The 15,254-nt window shown below is 37.9% G+C and overlaps 1 protein-coding gene across 9 annotated transcripts in view; it reads left to right on the top strand.

Annotated features, from left to right (window-relative positions):
* LOC105494311 (pecanex 1) overlaps window positions 1-15,254 on the top strand; it is a 209,971-nt gene that overhangs the window by 161,443 nt on the left and 33,274 nt on the right. For all 9 annotated transcript variants that reach the window (XM_011762638.3, XM_011762637.3, XM_011762633.3 and 6 more), the window contains 2 exons: window positions 7,627-7,880; window positions 10,154-10,384. In XM_011762638.3, the coding sequence (XP_011760940.1) occupies window positions 7,627-7,880; window positions 10,154-10,384 (485 nt within the window). The remainder of the gene's footprint in view (window positions 1-7,626; window positions 7,881-10,153; window positions 10,385-15,254) is intronic.

Below are 15,254 nucleotides of genomic sequence, written 5' to 3'. Positions count from 1 at the left end.
GTTTAAGCTCTTTGTAGATTCTGGATATGAACCCTTTGTCAGATGCATAGATTGCAAAAATTTTCTCCCATTCTGTAGGTTGCCGATTCACTCTAATGATAGTTTCTTTTGCTGTACGGAAGCTCTTTAGTTTAATTAGATCCCATTTGTCAATTTTAGCTTTTGTTGCCGTTGCTTTTGGCATTTTAGTCGTGAAGTCTTTGCCCATGCCTACGTCCTGAATGGTATTGCCTAGGTTTTCTTCTAGATTTTTTATGGTTTTAGGTCTTACGTTTACATCTTTAATCCATCTTGAGTTAATTTTTGTATAAGGTGTAAGGAAGGCGTCCAGTTTCTGCTTTCTACATATGGCTAGCCAGTTTTCCCAACACCGTTTATTAAATAGGGAATCATTTCCACATTGCTTGTTTTTGTCAGGTTTGTCAAAGATCACATGGTTGTAGATATGTGGCATTGTTTCTGAGGCCTCTGTTCTGTTCCATTGGTCTATATATTTGTTTTGGTACCAGTACCATGCTGTTTTGGTTACTGTAGCCTTGTAGTATAGTTTGAAGTTAGGTAGCATGATGCCTCAAGCTTTGTTCTTTTTGCTTAGGACTGTCTTGGCTATGCAGGCTCTTTTTTGGTTCCATGTGAAATTTAAAGTAGTTTTTTCTAATTCTGTGAGAAAGTCAGTGGTAGCTTGATGGGGATAGCATTGAATCTATAAATTACTTTGGGCAGTGTGGCCATTTTCACAATATTGATTCTTCCTATCCATGAGCATGGAATGTTTTTCCATTTGTTTATGTCCTCTCTTACTTCCTTGAGCAGTGGTTTATAGTTCTCCTTTATGAGGTCCTTCACATCCGTTGTAAGTTGTATTCCTTGGTATTTTATTCTCTTTGTAGCAGTTGTGAATGGGAGTTCACTCATGATTTGGCTCTCTGTTATTGGTGTATAAGAATGCTTGTAATTTTTGCACATTGATGTGTATCCTGAGACTTTGCTAAGTTGCTTATCAGCTTAAGGAGAATTTGGGCTGAGGCAGCGGGGTTTTCTAAATATACAATCATGTCATCTGCAAACAGGGACAGTTTGACTTCTTCTTTTCCTAACTGAATACCCTTGATTTCTTTCTCCTGCCTGATTGCCCTGTCCAGAACTTCCAATACTCTGTTGAATAGGAGTGGTGAGAGAGGGCATCCTTGGCTTGTGCCGGTTTTCAAAGGGAATGCTTCCAGCTTTTGCCCATTCAGTATGATATTGACCATGAGTTTGTCATAGATAGCTCTTCTTATTTTGAGATAGGTTCCATCAATACCTAGTTTATGGAGAGTTTTTAGCATGAAGGGGTGTTGAATTTTATCAAAGGCCTTTTCTGCATCTATTGAGATAATCATGTGGTTTTTGTCATTGGTTCTGTTTATGTGATGGATTACGTTTATTGATTTGCGTATATTGAACCATCCTTGCATCCCAGGGATGAAGCCGACTTGATTATGGTGGATAAGCTTTTTAATGTGCTGCTGGATTCAGTTTGTGAGTATTTTAGAGGATTTTTCTCATTGATGTTCATCAGCTATATTGGCCTGGAGTTTTCTTTTTTGTTGTGTCTCTGCCAGGTTTTGGTATCAGGATGAAGCTGGCCTCATAAAATGAGTTAGTGAGGAATCCTTCTTTTTTTATTGTTTGGAATAGTTTCAGAAGGAATGGTACCAACTCCTCTTTATACCCCGGGTAGAATTCAGCTGTGAATCCTTCCGGTCCTGGACCCTTTTTGGTTGGTAGGCTAGTAATTACTGCCTCAATTTCAGAATTTGTTATTGGTCTGTTCAAGGATTCGACTTCTTCCTGGTTTATGCTTGGGAGGGTGTATGTGTCCAGGAATTTATCCATTTTTTCTAGACTTTCTAGTTTATTTGCGTAGAGGTGTTTATAGTATTCTCTGATGGTACTTTGTATTTCTGTGTAATCAGTGGCGATATCCCCTTTATCATTTTTTATTGTGTCTATTTGATTCTTCTCTTTTTTGTTCTTTATTAATCTAACTAGCAGTCTTTCTATTTGTTGATCTTTTCAAAAAAACAGCTCCTGGATTCATTTTTTGAAGGGTTTTTTGGGTTTCTCTTTCAGTTCTGCTCTGATCTCAGTTATTTGTTGTCTTCTGCTACCTTTTGAATTTGTTTGCTCTCACTTCTCTTGTTCTTTTAATTGCGATGTTAGGGTGTTGATTTTAGATCTTCCCTGATTTCTTTTGTGGGCACTTAGTGCTATAAATTTCTCTCTAAACACTGTTTTAGTTGTGTCCCAGCGATTCTGGTACGTTGTGTCTTTGTTCTTATTGGTTTCAAAGCACTTATTTATTTCTGCCTTCATTTCATTATATATATCCAGTAGTCATTATAGTATTCATTCAGGAGCAGTTTGTTCAGTTTTGCAATTTAAAAAAAAAAGCTCAGAAAGTTTATTCTAGAAATTTCTAACTCGTTGTAGCACATGGAGAAAAAAGCTGAATTTCTCCAAGCTTTTAAAAAACTAGTGTAATACTGATACCAAAATGCGACTAAATGGGCTGGGCACGGTGGCTCATGCCTGTAATCCCAACAGTTTGGAAGGCCAAGGTGGGCAGATCACCTGAGGTCCGGAGTTCGAGACCAGCCTGACCAACATGGCAAAACCTCGTCTCTACTAAAAATACAAAAAAAATTAGGCATGGTGGCGGGCACCTGTAATCCCAACTACTCAGAAGGCTGAGGCAGGAGAATCACTTGAACCCAGGAAGTGGAGGGTGCGGTGAGCCGAGATCACACCACTGCACTTCAGCTTAGGTGACAAAATGAGACTCCCATCTCAAAATATATATATATAGAGAGAGAGAGACACATATATATATACACGTGTGTATATATACATATACACATATATGCACATGTATACATGTATATATACACATATGTATGTATACATATACTGTGTGAATCCATTCAGTCCTGGACTCTTTTTGTTGGTAGGCTTTTTAGGTTTGTATATACACACACACACCCACACACACACACACATATGTATATATGTATACAAAAATATATATACATATATTTTTGCATCTGTAGTCACAAGCAAAATTAAACTAGTTATTTCTATGTGAACTTATGTACATATATACATGTATGTATGTACACATGTATGTATATACGCATCTTGCATATATACATACATGTGGGTATGCATAAGTGTATATGTACATGCATGCATGTATATATGCATACATGTATAAATATGCATGCATGCACATACATGCACATAAATATACATGCATGCATGCATGTATATGTGCATATATAAATATATATAATTTATGTTTTGTATACATTGATATATACATATATGCACATATGTGTATATATACATGTGTATATGTACATGTACACATGTGTATATATGCATGTACACATGTGTATATATGCATGTACACATATGTGTATATATGTATGTGTACATATACATGTACACATGTGTATATATGTGTATATATACGTATATATGTTTATAAAAAATAAGTATAGTTTAATTTTGATTGTGACTATAGATGCAAAAATCCTGCAATTGCAAAGTAAGCAGAAACTAGCAGTCCTTTTTTATAAGTGCCTATATTAGTATGTTCTCACACTGCTGATAAACACTTGAGACTGAGTAATTTATAAAGAAAAAGAGGTTTAATGGACTTATAGTTCCACGTGTCTGGGGAGGGCTCCCAGTCATGGCAGAAGGTGAAAGGCACATCTTACAATACAGCCGACAAGACAGAATAAGAGCCAAGCAAAAGGGGAAACCCCTTATAAAACCATCAGATCTCTCGAGACTGACTACCATGAGAACAGTATGTGGGAACTGCCCTTATGATTCACCTATCTCCTACCAGGTCCCTCTCACAACACTTGGAATTATGGGAGCTACAATTCAAGATGAGATTTGGGTGGGGACACAGCCAAACCATATAGTATCTCTAAAAATATTCACCATTTTTCAGTTTTTACATCAATTTAAATATTAGCAAATTAATAGAATTCTTTCTGTTTTAATAGGTCACTGTAGTAAAACATGGTCTTCAAAAGATGTCAGAAAACATTTGATTAAATTTCATTTCTATTATTGGTTTAAAAGACACTTTATAATATTGCATATGTTCTTACTATTTTGAAATACATGTATATGTATTACAGGCATACCTTGGAGATATTGCATGTTGGGTTCAGACCACTGCAATAAAGTAAATATTGCAATAAAGCAAGTCACACAAATTGCTTGGTTTTCCACTGCATATAAAAGTTATGTTTACATTATATGGTAGTGTATTAAATGTGCAATAGCATTATGGCTAAAGAAAGAATGTACTACATATCTTAATTTTAAAAATTTACTGCTAAAAAATGCTAAGGATTATCTGAGCCTTCAGTGAGTTGTGATCTTTTTGCTGATGTAGAGTCTTGCCTCGATGTTGATGGCTGCTAACTGGTCAGGGTAGTGATTGTTGAACGTTGGGGCAGCTTTGGCAAGATCTTAAAATCAGACAATAATGAAGTTTGCTACACTTATTGATTCTTTGTTTCATGAAGGATTCCTCTGTAGCATGCAATGCTGTTTAATAGCATTTACCCACAGTATGATTTCTTTCAAAATTGGAGTCAGTGCTCTCAAGCTTTGCTATTGTTTTATTAATCAAGTTTATGTAATATTCTAAATCCTTTGTTGTTGTTTTAACCAAGGCTCACAACATCTTCACCAGGAGTCAATTTCCTCTCAAGAAACTGGTTTCTTCTCAAACATAAGAAGCAACACCTCATCTCTTTACGTTTTATTGGGATATTGTAGTAATTCCGCCACATCCTTCAGATTTCGCTTCTGATTCTGGTTCTCTTGCTATTCCTGCCATATCTGCAATTTCTTCCACCACTGAAGTCTTGAAACCCCACAAAGTTATCCATGAGAGTTACAATCAACTTATTTCAAATTCCTATTAGTGTTTACATTTTGACCTCCTCCCATGAATCATGAGTGTCTTTACTGGCGTCTAAAATGGTGAATCCTTTCCAGGAAATTGTCAGTTTACTTTGCCCAGAGTCATCAGAGGAATCCCTCTGTGGCAGCCATAGCCTTACAAAATTTATTTCTTAAGTAGTAAGACTTGACAGTTGCAATTATTTCTTGATGTACAGACTGCGGAACGGATGTTGTGTTAGCAGGCATGAAAACAACACTAATGTCCTTGTACATTTCCATCAGAGTTCTTGGGTGATCAGGTGCATTGTCAATGAGTAGTAATATTTGGAAAGGAATCTTTTTTTCTGAGCAGAAGATCTCAACAGTAGGCTTAAAATATCCAGTAAACCATGCTATAAACAGATGTGCTGTCATCCAGTCTTTGTTATTCCATTTATAGCGCACAGGGTAAATTTAGCATAATTCTTAAAGGTTCTAGCATTTTTGGAATGGTAAATGAGCATTTCAACTTAAACTTAGCAGCTGCATTGGATCCTTTCAAAGAGAGTTAGCCTGTCCTTTGAAGATTTGAAGCCAGGCATTGACTCCTCTCTAGCTGTGAAAGTCCTAGATGGCATCTTCTTTCCATGTAAGGATGTTTAGTCTATTTTGAAAATCTGTTGTTGTAGTGTAGCCAGCTTCGTCAATGATCATAGCTAGATATTCTGGATAACTTGCTGCAGCTTTAATGTCAGCACTTGCGGCTTCACCGTGCACTTTTACGTTGTGAAGACAGCTTCTTTCCTTAAACCTCATGACCCAATCTCTACTAGCTTCCAGTTTTCTTCTGCAGCTTCCTTGCTTCTCAGCCTTCATAGAATTGTAGACAGTTAGAGCTTTGCTCTGGATTAGACTTTGGCTTAAGGGAATGTTATAGTTGGTTTGATCTCTCCAGACCACTCAAACGTTCTCCATATCAGCAATAAGCCTTTTTTGCTTTCTTTTCTTTTGTTTGTTCACTGGAGTAGCACTTTTAATTTTCTTCAAGAATGTTTCCTTTGCATTCACAACTTGGCCATTTGGTACATGAGGCCTAACTTTTTGGCCCATCCCGGTGATATGGTTTGGATTTGTGTCCCTGCCCAAATCTCATGTTGAATTGTAATCCCCAATGTTGGAGGAGGGGCTTGGTGGGGCATGATTAGATCATGGGGGTGGATTTTCCCCTTGCTGTTCTCGTGATAGGGAGTCATGAGGACTCACCATTATAGATACAATAGTAATAAAATGTTTGAAATATTGAGAGAATTACCAAAATGTGATCCAGAGCAGGAAGTGAGCACATGCTGTTGGAAAAATGGTACCAATAGATTTGTCTGACACAAGGTTGTCAAAAACCTTCAATTTGTAGATATCATAGTGCCTTCAAAGAGCAATAAAACAAAGCACAGTAAAACAAGATATGCCTATATATTTTTAGGGAGTATCATATAAAATGGTCACCCACAGCATGTATTCCTGTTAGTGTCAGGTTCAAGTCAAGGGTTTTTCTTGTCGACACTATGTAACATTATTATGGAAGTGTTGGTGACAGTTATTAAACAAAAAAATGAAATAGTGGAATTATTGAGGGCCATAGAGGGCTAAATGCACAGCTCCTCAGCTTGGCCATAAAAACCTTTTTAGCCTTATCTTTCATTGTACCACCACCACCATCAGCTGGGACTAGGTGTCATGGTAAGTTATACAGTTAAGTATGATTTTTATACAGTTAAGTATGATTATAGTCTTTACATAATATAAGGAATTTACAAATTGAGTTGAAACGAGACCACAGAACAAAATGAAAACTGACATTAGTGTAATAGATGATACTTTGCTGGCACTAGATTGCTATGGGTCTCATTGTATATTTAATCTGTTTTTGTATTTTTACTTCAATAACATTCCACTGGTTTTTGTATTTTTAAAATTAACTCAGACCTTCAGGAGATGTGCCTTTACTCTTTGGTGCTTCATTTGATACAAACGCAATTGTAAACCCATTTGAAACATTTAGAAATCAGTAAGTCAATACAAATTTACTTTACCACATGAATTATCAGAACCTTAGTGTGGTTGCAGTGACTCAGGCCTGTAATCCCAGCACTTTGGGTGGTTGAGGCAGGCAGATCAAGAGGTCTGGAGTTTAAGACCAACACGGTGAAACCCCGTCTCTACTAAAAATACAAAAATTAGCTGGGCCTGGTGGCGCATGCTTGTAATACCAGCTACTCTGGAGACTAAGGCAGGAGAATTGCTTGAACTGGGACCCGGGAGGCAGAGATTGCAGTGGGCTGAGATCACGCCACTGCACTCCAGCCTGGGCTACAGAGGGAGACTCTGTCTCAAAACAAAAACACAAACAAAAAAACTGTAGTGTGCTAATGTTAATGCACATTGTGTTTTGGCAGGATATGAATATAGAATATGCGTGATTTCTGGTGTTTGCTATAATTCATTAATGAATATTCTAAGGCAAATCCATCATATACTTTCAATTGTGATAAAATATGTATTTTTTCTAAATCTCATGTGTCCTTGCATTCATTTTTCCCACTTTCTGGTTTTTCCCCTTTGTAATGGTCTCTCTCTCTCCCTCTCTCTCTCTCTCTCTCTCTCTTTAAGGTACCTACTGTCAACAACGGGAAGTGGAAGCCATTACTGAAGGTGTAGAGGAAGATGAAGGATTTTGCTGTTGTGAACCTGGCCATATTCCTCACATGCTTTCATTTAATGCTGCATTTAGCCAGCGATGGCTAGCTTGGGAAGTGATAGTCACAAAGTATATTCTAGAGGGGTATAGCATCACTGATAATAGTGCTGCTTCTATGCTTCAAGTTTTTGATCTTCGGAAAGTACTCACAACTTACTATGTCAAGGTAAGAGTATGTGTCTACTTAGATCTTCAGATAATCAAGAGTTTCTTCTTGGGAATAACATATATATATATGTAAGTATATATATGTATATACTTTTTTTTAACTTATGCTTTGCTTCTAAGTACTTATTTAAATTCTCTAGCATCCAGAAAAGTCCATAAAAATAGACCTACTAATGTCTTGCTTTCTCTTTGTTTACTGAAATTCATTCCATTCATTCATTAATAATAGCTAGACATTTGTAGCTTGTGTTTTAGGCATTGTGCTAAGGAATATGTACACACAAATACGCATACACACATGATTGTCTTACTTAATTCTGTAAATAAGTGTTTCCCTATTTTACAAATAAACAACTTAAGGATCAGAAGTTAACTTGGCCAAGGTCCTCTAACAAGTAGAGTTTGGGGCTTAAAACCCAGGCTTGTCTGACTCTTGCGCCCTTGCTCTTGACCACTGCTTTGCACAGCTTTCATTCAACAAACTGAATAAAAGTATTGCAAAATTCAAGAGGTCCCCAAGACCACCCTCGCTTCTGACATCAACTGTAATTTTGGGGTCCCCAAGACCACTCATAGGTTCAGTAAGTTGCTAAGAGTTGTGCAGATGCCTGTTTCTCCCCGCAGTGAAGCATGGCAGTACTCACGGGGTGTTGTCCACCAAGGAAGCTTGCTTGAGCTTGGTGTCCTGTCATTTAGGCATGGTTGACCATCCACATGGCCAACATAAGTCTCCAGGACGTCCAGAGGTCGTGCTGATACTGTGTGGCTCTAGGTCCTCAGCTGAACAAAGACTGTTTAACAGGAAGGGCATGCCAAGGCTTAGAGGTTACCCCCTACAACCCAAGGGTAAAGGCCAAATCCCTCATTGGGCAAGGTTAATCCTTTACTGCACAAGAGATTCTATTTTTGCTAAAGAGTTTATAGAAATACAGTATGGTTGCGACTTAGGGGCTTACAGGTAAAACCAGTATTTTTAAGGAGGAAACGTGTGCTAAGCTTTAATAACCAACATCTGAATTTTTCACACCTTTTTTTCTTTTCTTTTTCTTTTTTTTTTTTTTTTTGAGACAGGGTTTCATTCTGTTGTCCAGGCTGGAGTACAGTGGCATAATTGTAGCTCACTGCAGCCTTGACCTCCAGGGCTCGAGCAATACACTCACCTTAACCTCCTGGGTAACTGGGACTACAGGTGCATGCCACCACACCCAGCTAATTTTTTATTTTTTTGTAGAGATGAGGTTTCGCTATGTTGCCCAGGCTCTCAAACTCTGGGCTCAAGCAGTTCTCCCACCTTGGCCTCCCAAAGTGCTGGGGTTATAGGCATGAGCCACCATCCCCAGCCTGAAATTTTCATATCTTATGTTGTTACCTCTCCTCACCACCTTATTTGCTGATTGGGATGAACATTGAGCCTTCCATTTAATGTTTGGCTAAACCTAACCTCAGGAAGCTAGAGATTGATTTCACAATATTTTTTACTTGTGTGTGCGTGTGGCATTTTTTTCTCTAGTTATAAATATATATCTCTATAACTTGGCCTAGGACCACCAGATGGCCTTAATAACTCTCTATGATAAATTATTCAAAATAAGTGCACTACAGTAAAGTTTTTTTTACCTCTTTTGAAATATCCTAAGTTCAAAAGCTCTAAAATCAATAGATTAGGGCCAGGTGCGGTGGCTCATACCTGTAATCCCAGCACTTTGGGAGGCTGAGGCGGATGGACCACTTGAGGTCAGGAGTTCAAGACCAGCCTGGCCAATGAGGTGAAAACCCATCTCTACTAAAAATATAAAAATTAGCTGGGTGTGGTGGTAGGTGCCTGTAATCCCAGCTACTTGGGAGGCTGAGGCATGAGAATTGCTTGAACTCAGGAGGTAGAGGTTGCAGTGAGCCGAGATTACGCCACTGCACTCCAGCATGGGCGACAGAGTAAGACTTTGTCTCTAAATAAATAAATAAATAAATAAGTAAAATAAAATAAAATAAAATAAATAAACAATTGTTTTGAAGTTGCTTTGTTGAATTTGTGGTTGTGATTTTAAAGTATTAGATGTTTTTTCATCCAGTAAGGCCTGAGGTATATTATAGTATTCTTAAAATATATATGTAGAATATTGAGGGAGAATTTATATCGTTATAAATAATTGTAATGGGGGAATTTATATCATTATAAATAATTGGAATTTATTTCATTGATGAATCTGAGTTAATTGAAATTGTAATTTAATCTGAATTCTTTTTTTTTTTTTTTTGTCTTGTCCATGTTAGGGTATCATTTATTATGTTACGACCTCTTCTAAGCTAGAGGAGTGGCTAGCTAATGAGACAATGCAGGAAGGACTTCGTCTGTGTGCCGATCGCAATTATGTTGATGTGGACCCGACCTTTAATCCAAACATTGATGAAGACTATGACCACCGACTGGCAGGCATATCTAGGGAGAGTTTCTGTGTGATTTACCTCAACTGGATAGAGTACTGCTCTTCCCGAAGAGCAAAGGTAGAGTTTATTTCATTTACAACTCTTTGGATCCAAGTTTCTCCAAAGATGCAAAGAATGTCCCTGTTCTTATGAGGTCAGTTTTTCCAGACCTTCCTCTTTCTGATCTTCTGGTTAAGATAACCTAACTGGTTCATTATGGTTAGGCCAAACCAACTCTGCCGAAACAGGTTAAAGGAAGTGACCTCCCGCTTTCTTTCATTTGCAGTGTCCCAGTCTCATTGTCCAGGTAGCACCTCCTCTACCCTGGGCATGCATAAGCATGCACATACGTTCACATTCCACGCATTACACTTCAAAATCTAGTCCTTAAGAAATTCTACCTCTCTCTGCCACACTTAAGGATAATTAGATGTGTTTGTCCCAAATACAAAGTCTAGACCAGTGCTGGCTAATAGGCTTTCTGCAGTGTTGGAAATGTGCTGTCACTGCCACATGTGGCTGTGAAACACATGAAATGTGGCTAGTACAACTGAAAAGCTGAATTGTAAATTTTATTGAATTTTAACTGATTTAAATTTAGGAGCCTGTGTAGCTAGTGACTACCACATTGGACAGTGTGGATCTAGACCATTGATTTCAAATGTGAGTAAAAAAGGCATAGGAACTTGTAAAAGTTCAGATTCCTGGGCCCCATCTATAAGATTCTGATCTAGGTCTAGGCTGGGAATCACTAGGGCTGATTTAAATTCTGGTGGTTCCCAATCCACACATTAGGATAACATGTTTTATCCTAAAAGTAAGATGAGTTAGGGACTTCAGCAACTATGGCTTCCTTCTAGGTCTCATGATTTTTGTGGTAGTATCACACCCCTGGTCAGACTCCATGTAACATAATCGCAATGCCAAGGCCTGTGATTACAAAGCTAATTCCTGCCACTACTACTGCTTTTTAAGCAAAAGACTTGTGTAGTTGAACCACCAGCATCCTATGTACAGATTTACCCACTATCATGTAGCGTAGTGAGCTATCTTGACAACTGGTGCCTTCATCATGGTCTAGGAGGTACATACTGACCATCTTCAGATTTAGCACTTGGTTTAGTCCTTCCTTTGCCACCACTTAGAGTAAGACAGCCATCATATCAGCCTCTTTTTACTCCATCAGTAAGAACAGGAGCATCTTGTACTTCCTCTCTGAGTGGTGGCTTTGAGCTTTTGTACTAGATGTGCAGTTTATATGGAGCAGAGTAGTATATCTTAAAAGAAGGGATAGTGAGTTGGATAAAAGAACCTCACAGAAGGCTCAGAAGACCAGTAGACAGTGGCTGGAAATAGAGGACCTCAAAGCTAAACTTCTTTCTTCCAAACATATAACAAGTAGTTTTATTTTTTCATAAATAAAATATACTTAAAATGTTTTGCATACTGTTCTCAAATCCTTGGACTGACTTTTGTTGGGAGAAGTAATGGGAACAGTCATATTATCCTATAGCTCTTCTTTGGCTCAGATGATATTGGTTATTTTGTTGTGATTTAATCATGATGTTTTTTGCTAGGGGTTCACAGTGTACCCACTCAGGAACAGGGTTCCATCCTACCTTAAGGACCTTTAGAGATTATTGCTGAGGTCATGAACATGGCTCAAGGAAGTCCTGATTGGTAATAAATCATATATTCAAAAGGTTTACCTCTAAACTTGGGTATCCCCAGTCTCTTCAGGTAGCTTATTTCACTAATCCTGGTCTGTTTTATTTTCTACTCTTACAGTCTCTTTAGAAGAAGATTATCAGTTGTATTTTTCCAGCTATATGGTCTCCCGTTTGCCCTAGTTTTTCTTTTAAGTTGAACAAGATTATCTTCATCTCCTTAAGATCTTGGATGCTATTCTCTGAATCAGCATTCCCAGAATAACCTCTTCCTGGGGACGTTAATCAGGCCAGACTTGCTGACTCAAGCTGTAGTGCCCTCATCTGAATGTTTAAAAACTGCCTCAGACCCTTCTTCTGTAGTTCCCTTTCAAGATAGTATAAGATTGATCCTGAACTAACTGCATTAAAATTACCTTCAATGCCAAAATGAAAGGATTCATCTCAGTTTCTTTCTCCTACTTTTCAAACGATAAGTATTTCACTTTATTGTTAGTATTAGCAAGAATTTTTGGTGAGAATTTCTAATGCAATTTCGGGAGCAGGGCACATGCCTTCTCCAACAGTAACAAAATAGTGCTACCAGGCTTGAACTAGTTTTTTTCTTTCAGCAAATTAAAGATGTTGTTATACTGTCTTCTGGCTTGCATTGTTTCTGATGAGAAGTCCGCTGTCATTCTTTTCTTTGTTCCTCTGAAAAAATGGTAGGTACAATATAATATCTTTTTTCACTGGCTGCTTTTAAGATTTTCTCTTTATTACTGGTTTTAAGCAATTTAAATACAATGTGCCTTAGTGTAGTTTTCTCATGTTTCTTTTTTTATTATTATTATACTTTAAGTTCTGGGATACATGTGCAGAACGTGCAGGTTTGTTACATGGGTATACACAAGCCATGTGGCTTGCTGCATCCATCAACCTGTCATCTACATTAGGTATTTTTCCTAAGCTATCCCTCCCTTAGCCCCCCCATACCCCAACAGGCCCTGGTGTGTGATGTTCCCCTCCCTGTGTCTATGTGTTCTCATTGTTCAACTCCCACTTATGAGTGAAAACTTGCAGTTTGGTTTTCTGTCCCTGTGTTAGTTTGCTGAGAATGATGGTTTCCAGCTTCATCCATGTCCCTACAAAGGACATGAATTCGTCCTTTATTATGGCGGCATAGTATTCCATGTTGTATATGTACCACATTTTCTTTATCCAGTCTATCATTGATGGGCATTTGGGTTGGTTCCAAGTCTTTGCTATTGTGAACAGTGCTGCAGTAAACATGCATGTGCACGTATCTTTATAGTAGAATGATTTATAATCCTTTGGGTATATACCCAAAATGGGATTGCTGGGTCAAATGGTATTTCTGGTTCTAGATCCTTGAGGAATTGCCACACTATCTTCCACAATGGTTGAACTAATTTACACTCCCACCAACAGTGTTAAAGTGTTCCTATTTCTTCACATCCTCTCCAGCATTTGTTGTTTCCTGACTTCTTAGTAATCACCATTCTAACTGGCATGAGATGGTATCTCATTGTGGTTTTGATTTGCAGTTCTCTAATGACCATTGATGATGAGCTTTTTTCCATATGTCTGTTGGCCACATAAATGTCTTCTTTTGAGAAGTGTCTGTTCATATCCTTCACCCACTTTTGGATGGGGTTGGTTTTTTTCTTGTAAATTTAAGTTCCTTGTAGATTTAAATATTAGCCCTTTGTCAGATAGATAGATTGCAAAAATTTTCTCCCATTCTGTAGGTTGCCTGTTCACTGTGAGGATAGTTTCTTTTGCTGTACAGAAGCTCTTTAGCTTAATTAGATCCCATTTGTCAGTTTTGGCTTTTGTTGCCATTGCTTTTGGTGTTTTAGTCGTGAGGTCTTTGCCCATGCCTACGTCCTGAATGGTATTGCCTAGTTGTTGTTCTAGGATTTTTATGGTTTTAGGTCTTATGTTTAAGTCTTTAATCCATCTTGAGTTAATTTTTGTATAAGGTGTAAGGAAGGGGTCCAGTTTCAGCTTTCTACATATGGCTAGCCAGTTTTCCCAATACCATTTATTAAATAGGGAATCATTTCCCCATTGCTTGTTTTTGTCAGGTTTGTCAAAGATCAGATGGTTGTAAATGAGTGGCATTATTTCTGAGGCCTCTGTTCTGTTCCATTGGTCTATATATTTGTTTTGGTACCAGTACCATGTTGTTTTGGTTACTGTAGCCTTGTAGTATAGTTTGAAGTCAGATAGCGTGATGCCCCCAGCTTTGTTCTTTTTGCTTAGGACTATCTTGGCTATGTGGTTTCTTTTTTGGTTCCATATGAAATTTAAAGTAGTTTTTTCCAATTCTGTGAAGAAAGTCAGTGGTAGCTTGATGGGGATAGCATTGAATCTATAAATTACTTTGGGCAGTATGGCCATTTTCACAATATTGATTCTTCCTATCCATGAGCATAGAATATTTTTCCATTTGTTTGTGTCCTGTCTTACTTCCTTGAGCAGTGGTTTGTAGTTCTCCTTGAAGAGGTCCTTCACATCCCTTGTAAGCTGTATTCCTAGGTTTTTTATTCTCTTTGTAGCAATTGTGAATGGGAGTTCACTCATGATTTGGCTCTCTGTTTGTCTGTTATTGGTGTACAGGAATGTTTGTGATTTTTCACATTGATTTTGTATCTTGAGACTTTCCTGAAGTTGCTTATCAGCTTAAGGAGATTTTGGGCTGAGGCAGCGGGGTTTTCTAAATATACAATCATGTCATCTGCAAACAGAGAAAATTTGACTTCCTCTCTTCGTATTTAAATACCCTCTATTTCTTTTCTTGGCTGATTGCCCTGTCCAGAACTTCCAGTACTCTGTTGAATAGGAGTGGTGAGAAAGGGCATCCTTGTCTTGTGCCGGTTTTCAAAGGGAATGCTTTCAGCTTTTGCCCATTCAGTATGATATTGACCATGGGTTTGTCATAGATAGCTCTTCTTATTTTGAGATAGGTTCCATCAATACCTAGTTTATGGAGAGTTTTTAGCATGAAGGGGTGTTGAATTTTATCAAAGGCCTTTTCTGCATCTGTTGAGATAATCATGTGGTTTTTGTCATTGGTTCTGTTTATGTGATGGATTACGTTTATTGATTTGCATATGTTGAACCATCCTTGCATCCTAGGGATGAAGCTAACTTGATTATGGTGGATAAGCTTATTGATGTGCTGCTGGATTCTGTCAGCCAGTATCTTATTGAGGATTTTCTCATTGATGTTCATCAGATATATTGGCCTGAAATTTTCTTTTTTTATTGTATGT

Source organism: Macaca nemestrina, chromosome 7 (assembly GCF_043159975.1).
Source record: "Macaca nemestrina isolate mMacNem1 chromosome 7, mMacNem.hap1, whole genome shotgun sequence".
NCBI lineage: Eukaryota > Metazoa > Chordata > Mammalia > Primates > Cercopithecidae > Macaca > Macaca nemestrina.
This window is presented reverse-complemented; position numbering and strand designations above follow the sequence as displayed.